This window comes from Hylobates moloch, unplaced genomic scaffold (genome assembly GCF_009828535.3).
Source record: "Hylobates moloch isolate HMO894 unplaced genomic scaffold, HMol_V3 SCAFFOLD_15, whole genome shotgun sequence".
Taxonomy (NCBI): Eukaryota; Metazoa; Chordata; class Mammalia; order Primates; family Hylobatidae; genus Hylobates; species Hylobates moloch.
The window spans coordinates 85901590-85913743 of record NW_026652290.1 but is presented as its reverse complement, the minus strand read 5'-3'; the positions used below and the strand labels follow the sequence as shown (position 1 = coordinate 85913743).

Sequence of the window (12154 nt, the reverse complement as noted above, 5' to 3'; positions counted from 1 at the left end):
CCTCGGCCTCCCAAAGTGCTGGGATTACAAGCGTGAGCCACCGCGCCAGGCCTTTTATTATTATTTTTGAGATGAAGTCTCACTCTGTTGCCCAGGCTGCAGTGCAGTGACACAATCTCAGCTCACTGCAACTCTGCCTCCCGGGTTCATACAAGTCTCCTGCCTCAGCCTCCCAAGGAGCTAGGATTACAGGCGCCTGCCACCACGCCCGGCTAATTTTTGTATTTTTAGAAGAGATGGGGTTTTGCCATGTTGGCCAGGCTGGTGTCAAACTCCTGACCTCAAGTGATCTGCCCACCTTGGCCTCCCGAAGTGCTGGGATTACAGGCATGAGCCACCGTGCCAGCTGAGATGTTTTTAACAGGAGAATGTCCTTTTACACACAATTTACGCTGTCTTTCAGATTGCTGCCTCAGCGATCTTTAATTTTTTTTGTTGTTATTTAAGTATAAGCTGCGTTGGGCTTGATTTGCAAACATTTAATAGCAAAAGGTAAAATGGCCCATGTAATAAAAATATGGATACCTAGAGATTTTTGGATACACAGAAATGATTTAACATTTCATCTTCTGGATTAGTTTGATTTTTCTCTCCCAACAAACTTCTATTTTAACTATTAAAAGGTTGGGAAATACAACACTTTCTTCCTTTATGGAAAACATGCTAATGAGAAGACAAATGACTGAAAATTAGATTGAAGATGAAAGATTAAGCAAACGCAGACTGTGAAAATTACTAGCCTCTGATGAACTGGAAATTACCAGCTCGGTTTATTATTAGGCAATGTTCATCTACTTATTTGTTTTAACAATATTAAGGACTTTCTATGTGTTAGATACTGTTTTAGCTGCTGGGTTTACATGGTGAGAAAAAGCCCTGAACCAAAACAAACCTATTTCCATGGAGTTTATGATTTAACTTCAAAGTTTTCTGAAAGCAAGTGAAGGACAGTCACCTGATAAACTGCAGAATTAATGTTTGTCAGAAGATTCACCAAACTGTTCTGCAATGTTGGCCCATTGGGTAGAATTTGGTTCCCAGATGTCTGGGTTTCATTCCTTTGTACCTGGCAGATCTTGGTTTTGAGAAAAAGCCTAGGTGCCTGCTGTGGGTGAAAAGATGGAAGAGTCAAGTTGCCTTTATTGCACATCTAGAGGCTACAGAAAGGCACTTGGATTCCTTTACAATGCTGGCAACACTCAGTCCTGTTGGAATCAGCGTTTTATGAAGTTGTTATATTATGCGTATACGATCTTGTCAGTGGTATATCCAATCAGAGCAGCCAAAGAGTTGTGTAACGACTTGATTCAGGTGTGTTTGGAATAAGATTTTGCAATAATCTTGATATTTTCGTAGTTCTGTGGCTTTATTACATCCATTACCAGTAGTTATTAAGCTAGACAAATACAACTACACCAGAACAAATGAAAGGTCTTGGTGTCCACCTTGTCTCACTTTGAAAGGCAGACAAACAAAAACAAAAAAGGAATTCTTTTTATAGCACTTTAACTTTTGAGCGGAAGTACCTGCTGGTGTCTTCTTTTCTTCGTTTGTTACACGCTTTTCTTTTAATTTGGTCCTCTTGAAAAGAATCAAGGGCTCTCCAGGAGTTGGGAACAGGTTAATCTGTCATCTGGATTCATCTTCAGACACCCCTTTGGAGGAAGAGTATAGCAAAGCAGATATTAAAGGAGGGGCTCATTTTGTTACTGTGCCCATAAACTAAATAATAACTTGTTAGGATAAATATGAGTTTAGAAAATCTTCAAGTTTGTGTATTATCAAGTAGTTGGAGCTTGCTAATAGTTAGGATTGTTCTTCTTTTTGCTACTTTGTCTTTTGGCGGCAGAATGAATGGATGGTCAGTGTCTCTCTGAAAGAGGCCACCTGTAGATCCGGTGTTCCCACCAATGACATTTTAAAATCACTGCTGAAAGCAAATTGTTTATAGCAGTCTGCAGAGTGTAGTCCCTGGACTAAAAACATCAGCGTCGTAGGAACTTGCTAGAAATGCAAAGTCTTGGGTCCCACACCCCGCCTACCAAAGGGAATCAAAGCACTGGAGGTGGGGCCTGGCAGTTTGTGTTTAAGAAGCTCTCTGGGTGATTCTGATGCCCATATGCTCAGATTTGAGAACCAGTGGGTTAAGGAGATGACTGAGGAGGTGAGAACCTCAGTCATGAGAATGAATCTAAAACAAGGAAAATTGACTATATATTCATATAAAAATAACTACAGGCAAAACAGAAAAGGTGACATTATGACCCTTCTATATTTGAGACCATTAGAAGCCTCTAGGTCAGCTTTTGAGAGTGGGGAGGAGTATCACAGCAGAGGGGTCAGTGGGGGTCCTGACACAAAGAGGTTTTCTCTGAGAAACACTGATACTCCAGCCAGACAGTGGGACTTTGCCCATCAATAAACACAGATTATGATCCATAAAGAGCAGCTTTAAGCCAGACATGGTGGCTCATGCCTGTAATCCCAGGACTTTGGGAGGCCAGAGGTCTAGACCAGCCTGGGTAACATAGTGAGACCCCATCTCTCCTTTATTTGCATTTTCAAAAGGAGCAGCTTTACAATACCCAGGCACAGATGACCTGACAATTATTGCCTTCCATTATAAGAGAGAAATAAGGCTCACCACCATCACAAACATTGTTTTGAGGCATTCTCAAGCCCAGACAATCGCACTGCCTGAGGCTGCCCCAGCCCGGCACTGCCCTGTGGTGTCTGTTCCTCCCTGACCCCAGCTGACCTCAGATCTCTGAGATCCCTGAAGCTGCCTGCCCCTAAGCAGTGTCACCTGGCCCTTGGCAAGGGATCTGATTAGTCCTGTTCTTCAAGAAACAATCCTGCTCAGTAAAACTAGACTTACCTATCCCTCCATGTCAACTGCCTGGTCCAAGCAGATGACCCCTAATTAATGACCTATGCCATATATCAACTCCAGCTGCTGCTGGAAAAGCATTCTCCTCAAATCCTAATACTGTCAGGGCTATAATCAGGAGAGAAAGACTTTTTTTTTTTTGAGACAAAGTCTCGTTCTGTCACCCAGGCTGGAATGCAGTGGCGCCACCTCCGCTCACTGCAAACTCTGCCTCCCAGGTTTGAGCGATTCTCATGCCTCAGCCTCCCAAATAGCTGGAATTACAGGCATGCACCACCATGCTGAGTACATTTTTGTATTTTTAGTAGAGACAGGTTCACCATGTTGGCCAGGCTGGTCTCGAATTCCTGACCTCAAGTGATCTGCCCACCTCGGCCTCCTAGTGCTGGGACTACAGGCGTGAGCCACTGCACCCGGCCAGAAAGACTATTTTGAATATAAACTGTGATAGTCTCTATTTCTTTATCACTCTATTCTGGCTTTTGCTTCCACTGTTCCATTAAAGTGGCTCTTGTTATTAATACCTCTGACCTCTACTTCCATACCCTTCAACCCATTATGTATTTTGAATTCTCTCTCGTCTCAATAGTGTTAGACACTACTGACCAAGCCCTCCTTGAAACTTTGTTTCTCTTTGGCTTCTCTAATCTCTCACTTCCCTTGCTCCTCCCTCCTGGCCACTCCTTTTCAAACCAGCCTTTGCTAGTTTACCTTCTTCTCTACTATGTTCTCCACTATGGTTGGATGAAATTCGTCAAGGCCAAATCCTAGCCACTCCTTTTTCTCCCATCTGTTCTTGGTTTCTAGGTGATCTCTTTGCTGCCTATGGCTTCAATTATCAAAGTTTACCAGAGATTTCCACATCTACAATTCCATTCCAGACCTCTCCTATGAATTCCAGACCTGCAGGTGCAACTTCTTACTTAACATCTGTCTCAAGGTCACTGTTATGGGTTGAGTTGTGTTGCCGCAAAAATACGTATATTGAAGTTCTAACTCCCAGTACCTCAGAATGTTACCTTATTTGGAAATAAGGTCTTTGCAGATGTAATTAGTGAAGACAAGGTCATAATGGCATGGAGTAGACCCCCTCACCCAATTAGAATTGGTTTCCTTATAAGAAGAGGGAAGATGGTGTAGACAGATACACAGAGTGAATGCCATGCTGTGATGGAGGTAGAAATTGGAGTTACATTGTCACAAGTCAAAGAATGCCTGGGGCTACAAGAAGCTGGAAGAGGCAAAGAAAGAACCTCGCCAAGAGTTTTCAGAGAAAGCCCAGACCTGCCAATACCTGAAAAACCAATACAAGAACTGTACCCTTGCCACCTCTTCTACTTTATTCCCCATATGTCAATCATAATTAAGTCTTATCGGTTTTCCTTTCAAATATATGTTGAATTTATTCACGTTGATTTTATATTTTTTTAGAGATGAGGTTTCACTGTCACCCAGGCTAGGCTAGAGTGCAGTGGCACAATCATGGCTCACTGCGGCCTTCAACTCCTGGGCTCAAGCAATCCTCCCGCCTTAGCCTCCCAAGTAGCTGGGACTAAAGGCAAATGCCACCATGCCTGGATAATTTTTATTTATTTTTTATGTTTTGTAGAGACAGGGTCTGATTTTGTTGTCCAGGCTGGTCTCAAACGCCTGGGCTCGAGTGATCCTCCTGCCTTGGACTCCCAAAGTGCTAAGATTGCAGGCACGAGCCACCATGCCCAGCCTCATTCATGTTTTTATATGGGCTTTCAAAACTATTGAAATCTAGTCCATCACTAAATACCTATGAATTTTCATTTTAAAGAACATTTTTAGATTCTTAGAAGACACTGCTAATGCTGAGCTCTCTCCATGGAGTCTGAGCTGGAACAATGTCCTGCTTGATTAATTCTGAAGCATTGAGATGAGCTGAGTAGAAATGAGGCTTCTAAGTCCTTGCCTGCCTGGATTAGTAACTTTCTGTATATGAAGAAGCTGAAGAATTAATCAGAAGTGTTCCCTGTAGATATGCTCCTAACCCAGAAAACGTCTTGAAGATGAGAGATGAGAAATCAAAACTGTGAAGTCCAAGTCAGGATCCTTTTCTTAAATCCAAACTTCAAATTTCGCAGAAAACGCTCTAATAAAATTTCTAATAGTCTATAGTCTTCTTCTTGATGGACCAGCTGAAGCTGATATAGTGATAGGATGGTCATGACTATGGAAATAAATGAGTAATAAATAAGAAAGATTGTGCTCATGGTCTCATTTGAAACCTAATGAAGAGAACACAAAAGACCTGCCATAGATTGGCCACTGCATGCCACCACTCTCCTTGACTCTGCCATTGCCAAATACGCTATCCATCTGAGCAGTCCCTGCATAGGTTATGATTCGGTCCCATGGGATAAACACCAGTTATGGTAGCCAGTACTTATTTGCCATTAAAGATGTCTTGGGCCAGGCACAGTGGCTCACGCCTGTGATCTCAGCACTTCGGGGGGCCAAGGTGGGCAGATCATGAGGTCAGGAGATGGAGACCATACTGGCCAACATGATGAAACCCTGTCTCTACTAAAAATACAAAAATTAGCCCGGTGTGGTGGCACTCGCCTATAGTCCCAGTTACTTGGGAGGCTGAGGCAGGAGAATCGCTCGAACCCGGTTGGTGGAGGTTGCAGCGAGCGGAGAACTCCAGCCTGGGCGACAGAGCAAGCCTCTGTCTCAAAAAAAAAAAAAAAAAAGTCTCAATTGCAAAGAATTAAAGTCTTCTTTCATCTAACATGGGGCAGGAGTCTATAAGATAGGGTGTGGACCATGAAACAGGGCAATCCTTGATGCACTGAGAGGATCTTGGGTCTTAGGTTGATACTTATGGGTCTAAATAAAATAGTTGAGTAACAAACCCAGCTTCATCTAAAACCTTAGGTAGCCAACCAGGGCTCTTCATCTTTGGAGATGAGGACAGGGAACTTGTCCTACATCTTGCAGTTTTCATGCCCCAGAGTTGCTTTCCAGGGAACCACAGGTTGTCTCTGGCTTCCATCTGATAATTCGTTGGGCTTGCAGGACTTGATGCCTCCCTTCTCCCTGGAAGGTTTTGCTAAATTGCAGGTGGGTCAGAACAACCTGTCAAGAACAAGGTCAGGGAACTGGGCTTCTTGGACAGGACCTGCTGAGTGCTGGGTGAAAGCAGGTCTGGGCAGTAAGATAGGGCAGGTGGCAGCTGAGGTCAGGTGGAGCAATGGTATGGGGAGTCCAAGAGCACAGGGGTATCAGGCTCTGACTCTCAGGAGGACTTAGGTTGAAGCACTCCAGCACTCTGGATAGCACCATGGCAGTGACCAGCACTCGCACAAAGGCTGGTCTACAAAGTTGACCCTAGGTCTGGATATCCAAATGTCCCCATCGTCTAGATCAGATGAGTCTCGAACTGAGCTGTTTATCGTAATCACCTAAGGGCATGTTTAAAGATACACGTGCCAAGTTCCCACTCATGAAAATTCTCCTCCTGAATCTGAGGCTAGATACTGGAATCCATATTTTTCAAAAGCTCCCAGGCCATTCTGATGAATAGCCACATTTGGAAGACACTGCTATAGACAGAACTTAATTGATTGTTAAAGATAGATACCCTCTCTGGTATCCTCATACCCTTTGTCCAGTGAGCTTTTGGTATACACAATGGATGGCAGGGTCACACACCTTCTAGTGTGGCCCCATTTGGTCAAGCATAAATGGCAGACTAGGCATAGGTAAGTTTCTTCTGCTTTTTATTTGAATCTGTCCTTGGTTTGGCATCTCTCTTGGGCCTAGTGCGGGAGCTAGGTCTGGTGTCTGCATGGCTCTGATTTTGCCTCATCTGCTAATGTTAATAGATATGTTAGAACAGTTACTGCTTACATCACTGATGTGCCTTTAACTGGAATTGTTTTATAGCTCTTTATCATTTGCAATGACTACGTCCTATTTTGGCATTATTTAATCCACTGTCCACCCCTCCTCAAATTACCAGCTTCAGCCATTACAATGTATAGCTAAGAAGAGTTATAATTGATTCTTAAGTACCTTCATGAAGCTCAGAGCTACAAGATGAGTGTCTGAGAACTTTTCTTCAAGAGTTTCCTGAAAAACAAAGTTAAAACGTTCAATATTATATAAGAACAAAGTAATATGTATGTGTTCATATGTGCATACGTGTGTGTGTGTGTGTGTGTGTATTTAGAGACAGGGTCTCCCTCTGTCTCCCAGGCTGCAGCGCTGTGGCATGATCATAGCTTACTCTAACCTTGAACTCCTGGGCTCAAGAGATTTTTCCACCTCAGCCTCCTAAGTATCTAGGACTACAGGTGGGTGCCACCACACCCAGCTAATTTTTTATTTTTTTGTAGAGATGGGGTCTTGCTATGTTGCATGAGCTGTCTCAAACTTCTGGCCTCAAGTGATTCTTCTGCCTCAGTCTCCCAAAGTGCTGGGATTATAGGGGTAAGCCAACTCACTTGGCCTATATTTTGAATATATTAGTAATAACAACACTTTAAAGAAAAACTCTCCAGTAGGTTAGATAATTCATTTTAAATCTATCTATCTATCTATCTATCTATCTATCTATCTATCTATCTATCTATCTATCATCTATCTATCTATATCTATCATCTATCTATCTATCTATCTATCTATATATTTTTTTTTTTGAGACAGAGTCTCTGTCGCCCAGGCTGGAGTGCAGTGGTGCGAACTCAGCTCACTGCAAGCTCTGCCTCCTGGGTTCACGCCATTCTCCTGCCTTAGCCTCCCAAGTAGCTGGGACTACAGGTGCCAGCCACACACCCGGCTAATTTTTTGTATTTTTAGTAGAGACGGGATTTCACCGTGCTCGCCAGGATGGTCTCGATCTCCTGACCTAGTGATCCACCTGCGTGGGCCTCCCAAAGTGCTGGGATTACAGGTGTGAGCCACTGTGCCCAGCTTTAAATATATATATATATATATATATATTTTTTTTGAGTCAGAGTCTGGCTCTGTCCCCCAGGCTGGAGTGCAGTGGCACCATCTCGGCTCACTGCAAGCTCCGCCTCCTGGGTTCACGCCATTCTCCTGCCTCAGCCTCCCGAATAGCTGGGACTACAGGCGCTCGCCACCACGCCCTGCTAATTTTTTTGTATTTTTAGTAGAGACAGGGTTTCACTATGTTGGCCAGGATGGTCTCGAACTCCTGACCTCGTGATCCGCCCACCTCGGCCTCCCAAAGTGCTAGGATTACAGGCTTGAGCCACCGCGCCCGGCCTAAATATATTTTTTAAATCATACTTTTATATAATTGTACACTGTAGTGTAAAGATCTGAAATACATAAAACTGAAGTTATTTTCTTAATTTCACAATGTCTTGCAGTTGATGCTGGGTAAATGTGGGTCCCAAATGCTCCCATCTGAAATCCTACAACAGTGCTATAAAATCTGTGCCTGATCTACTTCTAACTATGCTTTTGAGTATTCATGAAAATACACTGGACTACATGCATAAGAGCACTACAGAAATCAAAAGAATGAAAAACACAACATTCAGAATGATGAGGAAAGAAGGGGATGGAGATGCCTGAAAGATAATGGTAGGAAACTTAAGACACTTAAGTTTGTTGTAGTTTATTCTTTAAACACATGTTATATAAATATTCCTTTGTAACCGTTAACCTTGCGGTTCAATCTTTAATCTTGTATTACATTTGTTAAAGGTTTTAACAAAGACAATAAAAAAGAAAACCAGGCCGGGCTCGGTGGCTCACGCCTGTAATCCCAGCACTTTAGGAGGCCGAGACAGGTGGATCACGAGGTCGGGAGATCAGGACCATCCTGGCTAACACGGTGAAACCCCATCTCTATTAAAAATACAAAAAAATTCCACTGACCCAGCCGGCAGCCTGGCGACAGAGGAGATCCGTCTCAAAAAAAAAAAAAAAAAATATAAAAAATAATATATATATATATATGTGTATTATATGAAATAATTGATTTAAAATGAACAGGGTGTCTAGAGATGGTTGGAACCATTTGGACCTCAGGTTATTAGGACAGTTCACATCACAGATCATGATTTGCCTTCTCAGACTGCCCCATCCCCGCATGGCTCTGACTCCAGCATAGTTGGAGTGCGGACACATGCTTTTCTTGACAGTTTTTTCTTTTATAGGCAGATTCTGGACCATATGGAGCTTTAAAGAGCATAGCCTGAACTTAGGTAACACACATAGGAAGTCAATGTCTACAGAGAGTAAGAGAGAGAGTCAGGTAGTCATTGATATGTTTTTAAATAAAGGCAAAGACCATTGCAAGAGTAGCGAGATGATCCCTGTGATTTGGAGTTTAATGAGTACAATGGGGATCATTTTGTAAAACAACCTCCCATGTAAAAATATATGTTGCGAAGAAAGCTTTTGATTGATTCCAGCTTTGTTTTACAAGCCAAAAAAATTTTAAATGCATTTTTTTTCAAAATAAAGAAGACTACTATAAATAGTCTTTATGATAATATAATTATTTAAGGGAAAATTCTCCTAAGGCTTTGACCAATGGATTAAAAGTATGTAGTATCTAAGATACTAAATATATTTTCACTTTAAATTTAACATTAATTTTTGAATAGATAAGACAAGTAAACATTTAAAGCATTTTTCCTGGCTCATTGTAATGTAGTTTTTATATAGTTTCTTCAGTATGTGTGATATGGTTTGGCTCTGTGTCCCCACCCAAATCTCATCTCAAATTATAACCCCCATGTGTTGAGAGAGGGAGGTGATTGGGTCATGACAGGGGTTCCTCCATGCTGTTCTCATGATAGTAAGGGAGTTCTTATGAGATCTGATGGTTTCAAAAGCAGCAGCTTTCCCTTGTGCCCTCACCTCTCTCTCCTGCTGCCTTGTGAAGAAGGTGCCTGCTTCCCCTGCTGCCATGATTGTAAGTTTCCTGAGGCCTCCCCAGCCATGGAGGACTGTGAGTCAATTAAATCTCTTTCCTTTATAAATTACCCAGTCTCAGGGAAGTTCTTTATGGCAGTGTGAAAATAGACTAATACACTGTGTTAATATGTCACAAGGAAAACAGAAGCCAAAAACACAAATATTAAAAAAGAAACAGGCCAGGCATGGTGGCTCATATGAGTAATTCCAGCACTGGGGAGGCTGGAGACTCACTTGAGTCTCGGAGGTTGAGGCTGCAGTGAGCCATGACCTTGCCACTGCACTCCAGCCTTGGCGGCAGAGTGAGACATCATCTCAAAATAAATAAATAAATAAATAACCACTACCTCTTTAAAGAAAGCAGCAACACAAGTAATAAAATATTCAAAATAGAGCAGTTTACCTTGTCTTCTGGTTCAGGTATACTGATGTCATGGAAAAACCGGTTAAAGATTGACTGACGTCTTGGGATTACCTTTCCTGTAAAATACAAACCACATAATTTATCATAAATTTGGCAAAGAATAATCAAGTGTTTAAATGGTTAATGCCTGAAGGCGAGGCATGGTGGTTCACACCTGCAATCCCAGCATTTTGAGAGGCCAAGGCAGGTGGATCACTTGACGTCAAGAGTTAGAGACCAGCCTGGTCAACATGGCGAAACCCCGTCTCTACTAAAAATACAAAAATTAGCCAAGTGTGGTGGTCCATGCCTGTAATCCCAGCTACTCAGGAGGCTGAAGCAGGAGAATCGCTTGAACCTGGGAGGCAGAGGTTGCAGTGAGCTGAGATCATGCCACTGCACTCCAGCCTGGGCGACAGAGCAAGACTCCATCTCAAAAACAAAACTAAACAAACAAACAAAAAACAGGATTAATGCCTGAAGTGCAGGTGTGAAAGAAATATTGTGCCTGATTGTTCCCTCCAGAGATGAGAGGAATGGGATTCTGCAGACGCATGCCTTCTCAGGTAAGGCCAGTTCTCCCAAACCAGTCTCTTTGTCACAGGTGGTCACCATTCAGCCTCCATTAAAAGGTGAAGGCTGGGCGCGGTGGCTCACGCCTGTAATACCAGCACTTTGGGAGGCTGAGGGAGGTGGATCACGAGGTCAAGAGATCGAAACCATCCTGGCCAACATGGTGAAACCCCGTCTCTACCAAAAATACAAAAAATTAGCTGGGTGTGGTGGTGCGCACCTATAGTCCCAGCTACTTAGGAGGAGGAGGCAGGAGAATGGCTTGAATTTGGGAGGCGGAGGTTGCAGTGAGCCAAGAGCCAAGATCTTACCACTATACTCCTGCCTGGCAACAGAGTGACAGTCTGTCTCAAAAAAAAAAAAAGACAAGGTGAGAGAATGGCACTACGGTCTTTACACACGTTATCTCATTTAATCTCATAAATGAGATTTGTGAGACTTCATCTCATAATCTCACAGCAATAGTTGTTATTATTATTATTTTTTCAGACAGGGTCTCTCTCTGTTGCCAAAACTGGAGTGCAGTGGCATGATCATGGCTCACTTCAGCCTCGATCTCCCAGTCTCAAGCAATCCTTCCACCTTAGCCTCCTGAGTAGCTGGGACTACAGGCATGTGCCATCATGTCCAGCTAATTTAAAAAAATTTTTTGCAGATATAGGGTCTGCCTATGTTGCCCAGCCTGGAGTAGCTGCTATTTTAAATCCCCATTGTACCAGTGAGGAAAATGAGGCTTCACAATCTATACATCCAACAGAGGACTAATATCCAGAATCTACAAGGAACTCAAACAAATCAGCAAGAAAAAAACAAACAATCCCAACAAAAAGTGGGCTAAGGACATGAATAGACAGTTCTCAAAAGAAGACATACAAATGGCTAACAAAAACACGAAAAAAATGCTCAACATCACTAATTATCAGGGAAATGCAAATCAAAACCATAATGCGATATCACCTTACTCCTGCAAGAATAGTCATAACCAAAAAAATAAAAAATAAAAAACAAAAAACTGTAGATGTTGGCATGGATGTGGTGAAAAGGGAACACTTTCACACTTTGGAAGGAATCTAAATTAATACAACCACCATGAAAAACAGTGTGGAGATTCCTTAAAGAACTAAAAGTAGTTCTACCATTTGATCCAGCAGCCCCACTCCTGCGTATCTACCGAGAGGAAAAGAAGTCATTATATAAAAAATATACTTGCACACGCATGTTTATAGCAGCACATTTGCAATTGAAAAAATATGGAGCCAGCCCAAATGTCCATCAATCAACAAGTAGGTAAAGAAAATGTGGTATATATACATACCACAGAATACTACTTAGTCATACAAAGGAACAAAATAATG

General features: G+C 42.4%; 1 protein-coding gene across 1 annotated transcript in view; it reads right to left on the bottom strand.

Annotated features, from left to right (window-relative positions):
* CDKL4 (cyclin dependent kinase like 4) overlaps positions 1-12154 on the bottom strand; it is a 61068-nt gene that overhangs the window by 8448 nt on the left and 40466 nt on the right. The window contains 5 exon segments of the mRNA XM_058428719.1: positions 1527-1543; positions 1546-1598; positions 1600-1655; positions 6938-6994; positions 10227-10303. Of these exon segments, the coding sequence (XP_058284702.1) occupies positions 1527-1543; positions 1546-1598; positions 1600-1655; positions 6938-6994; positions 10227-10303 (260 nt within the window).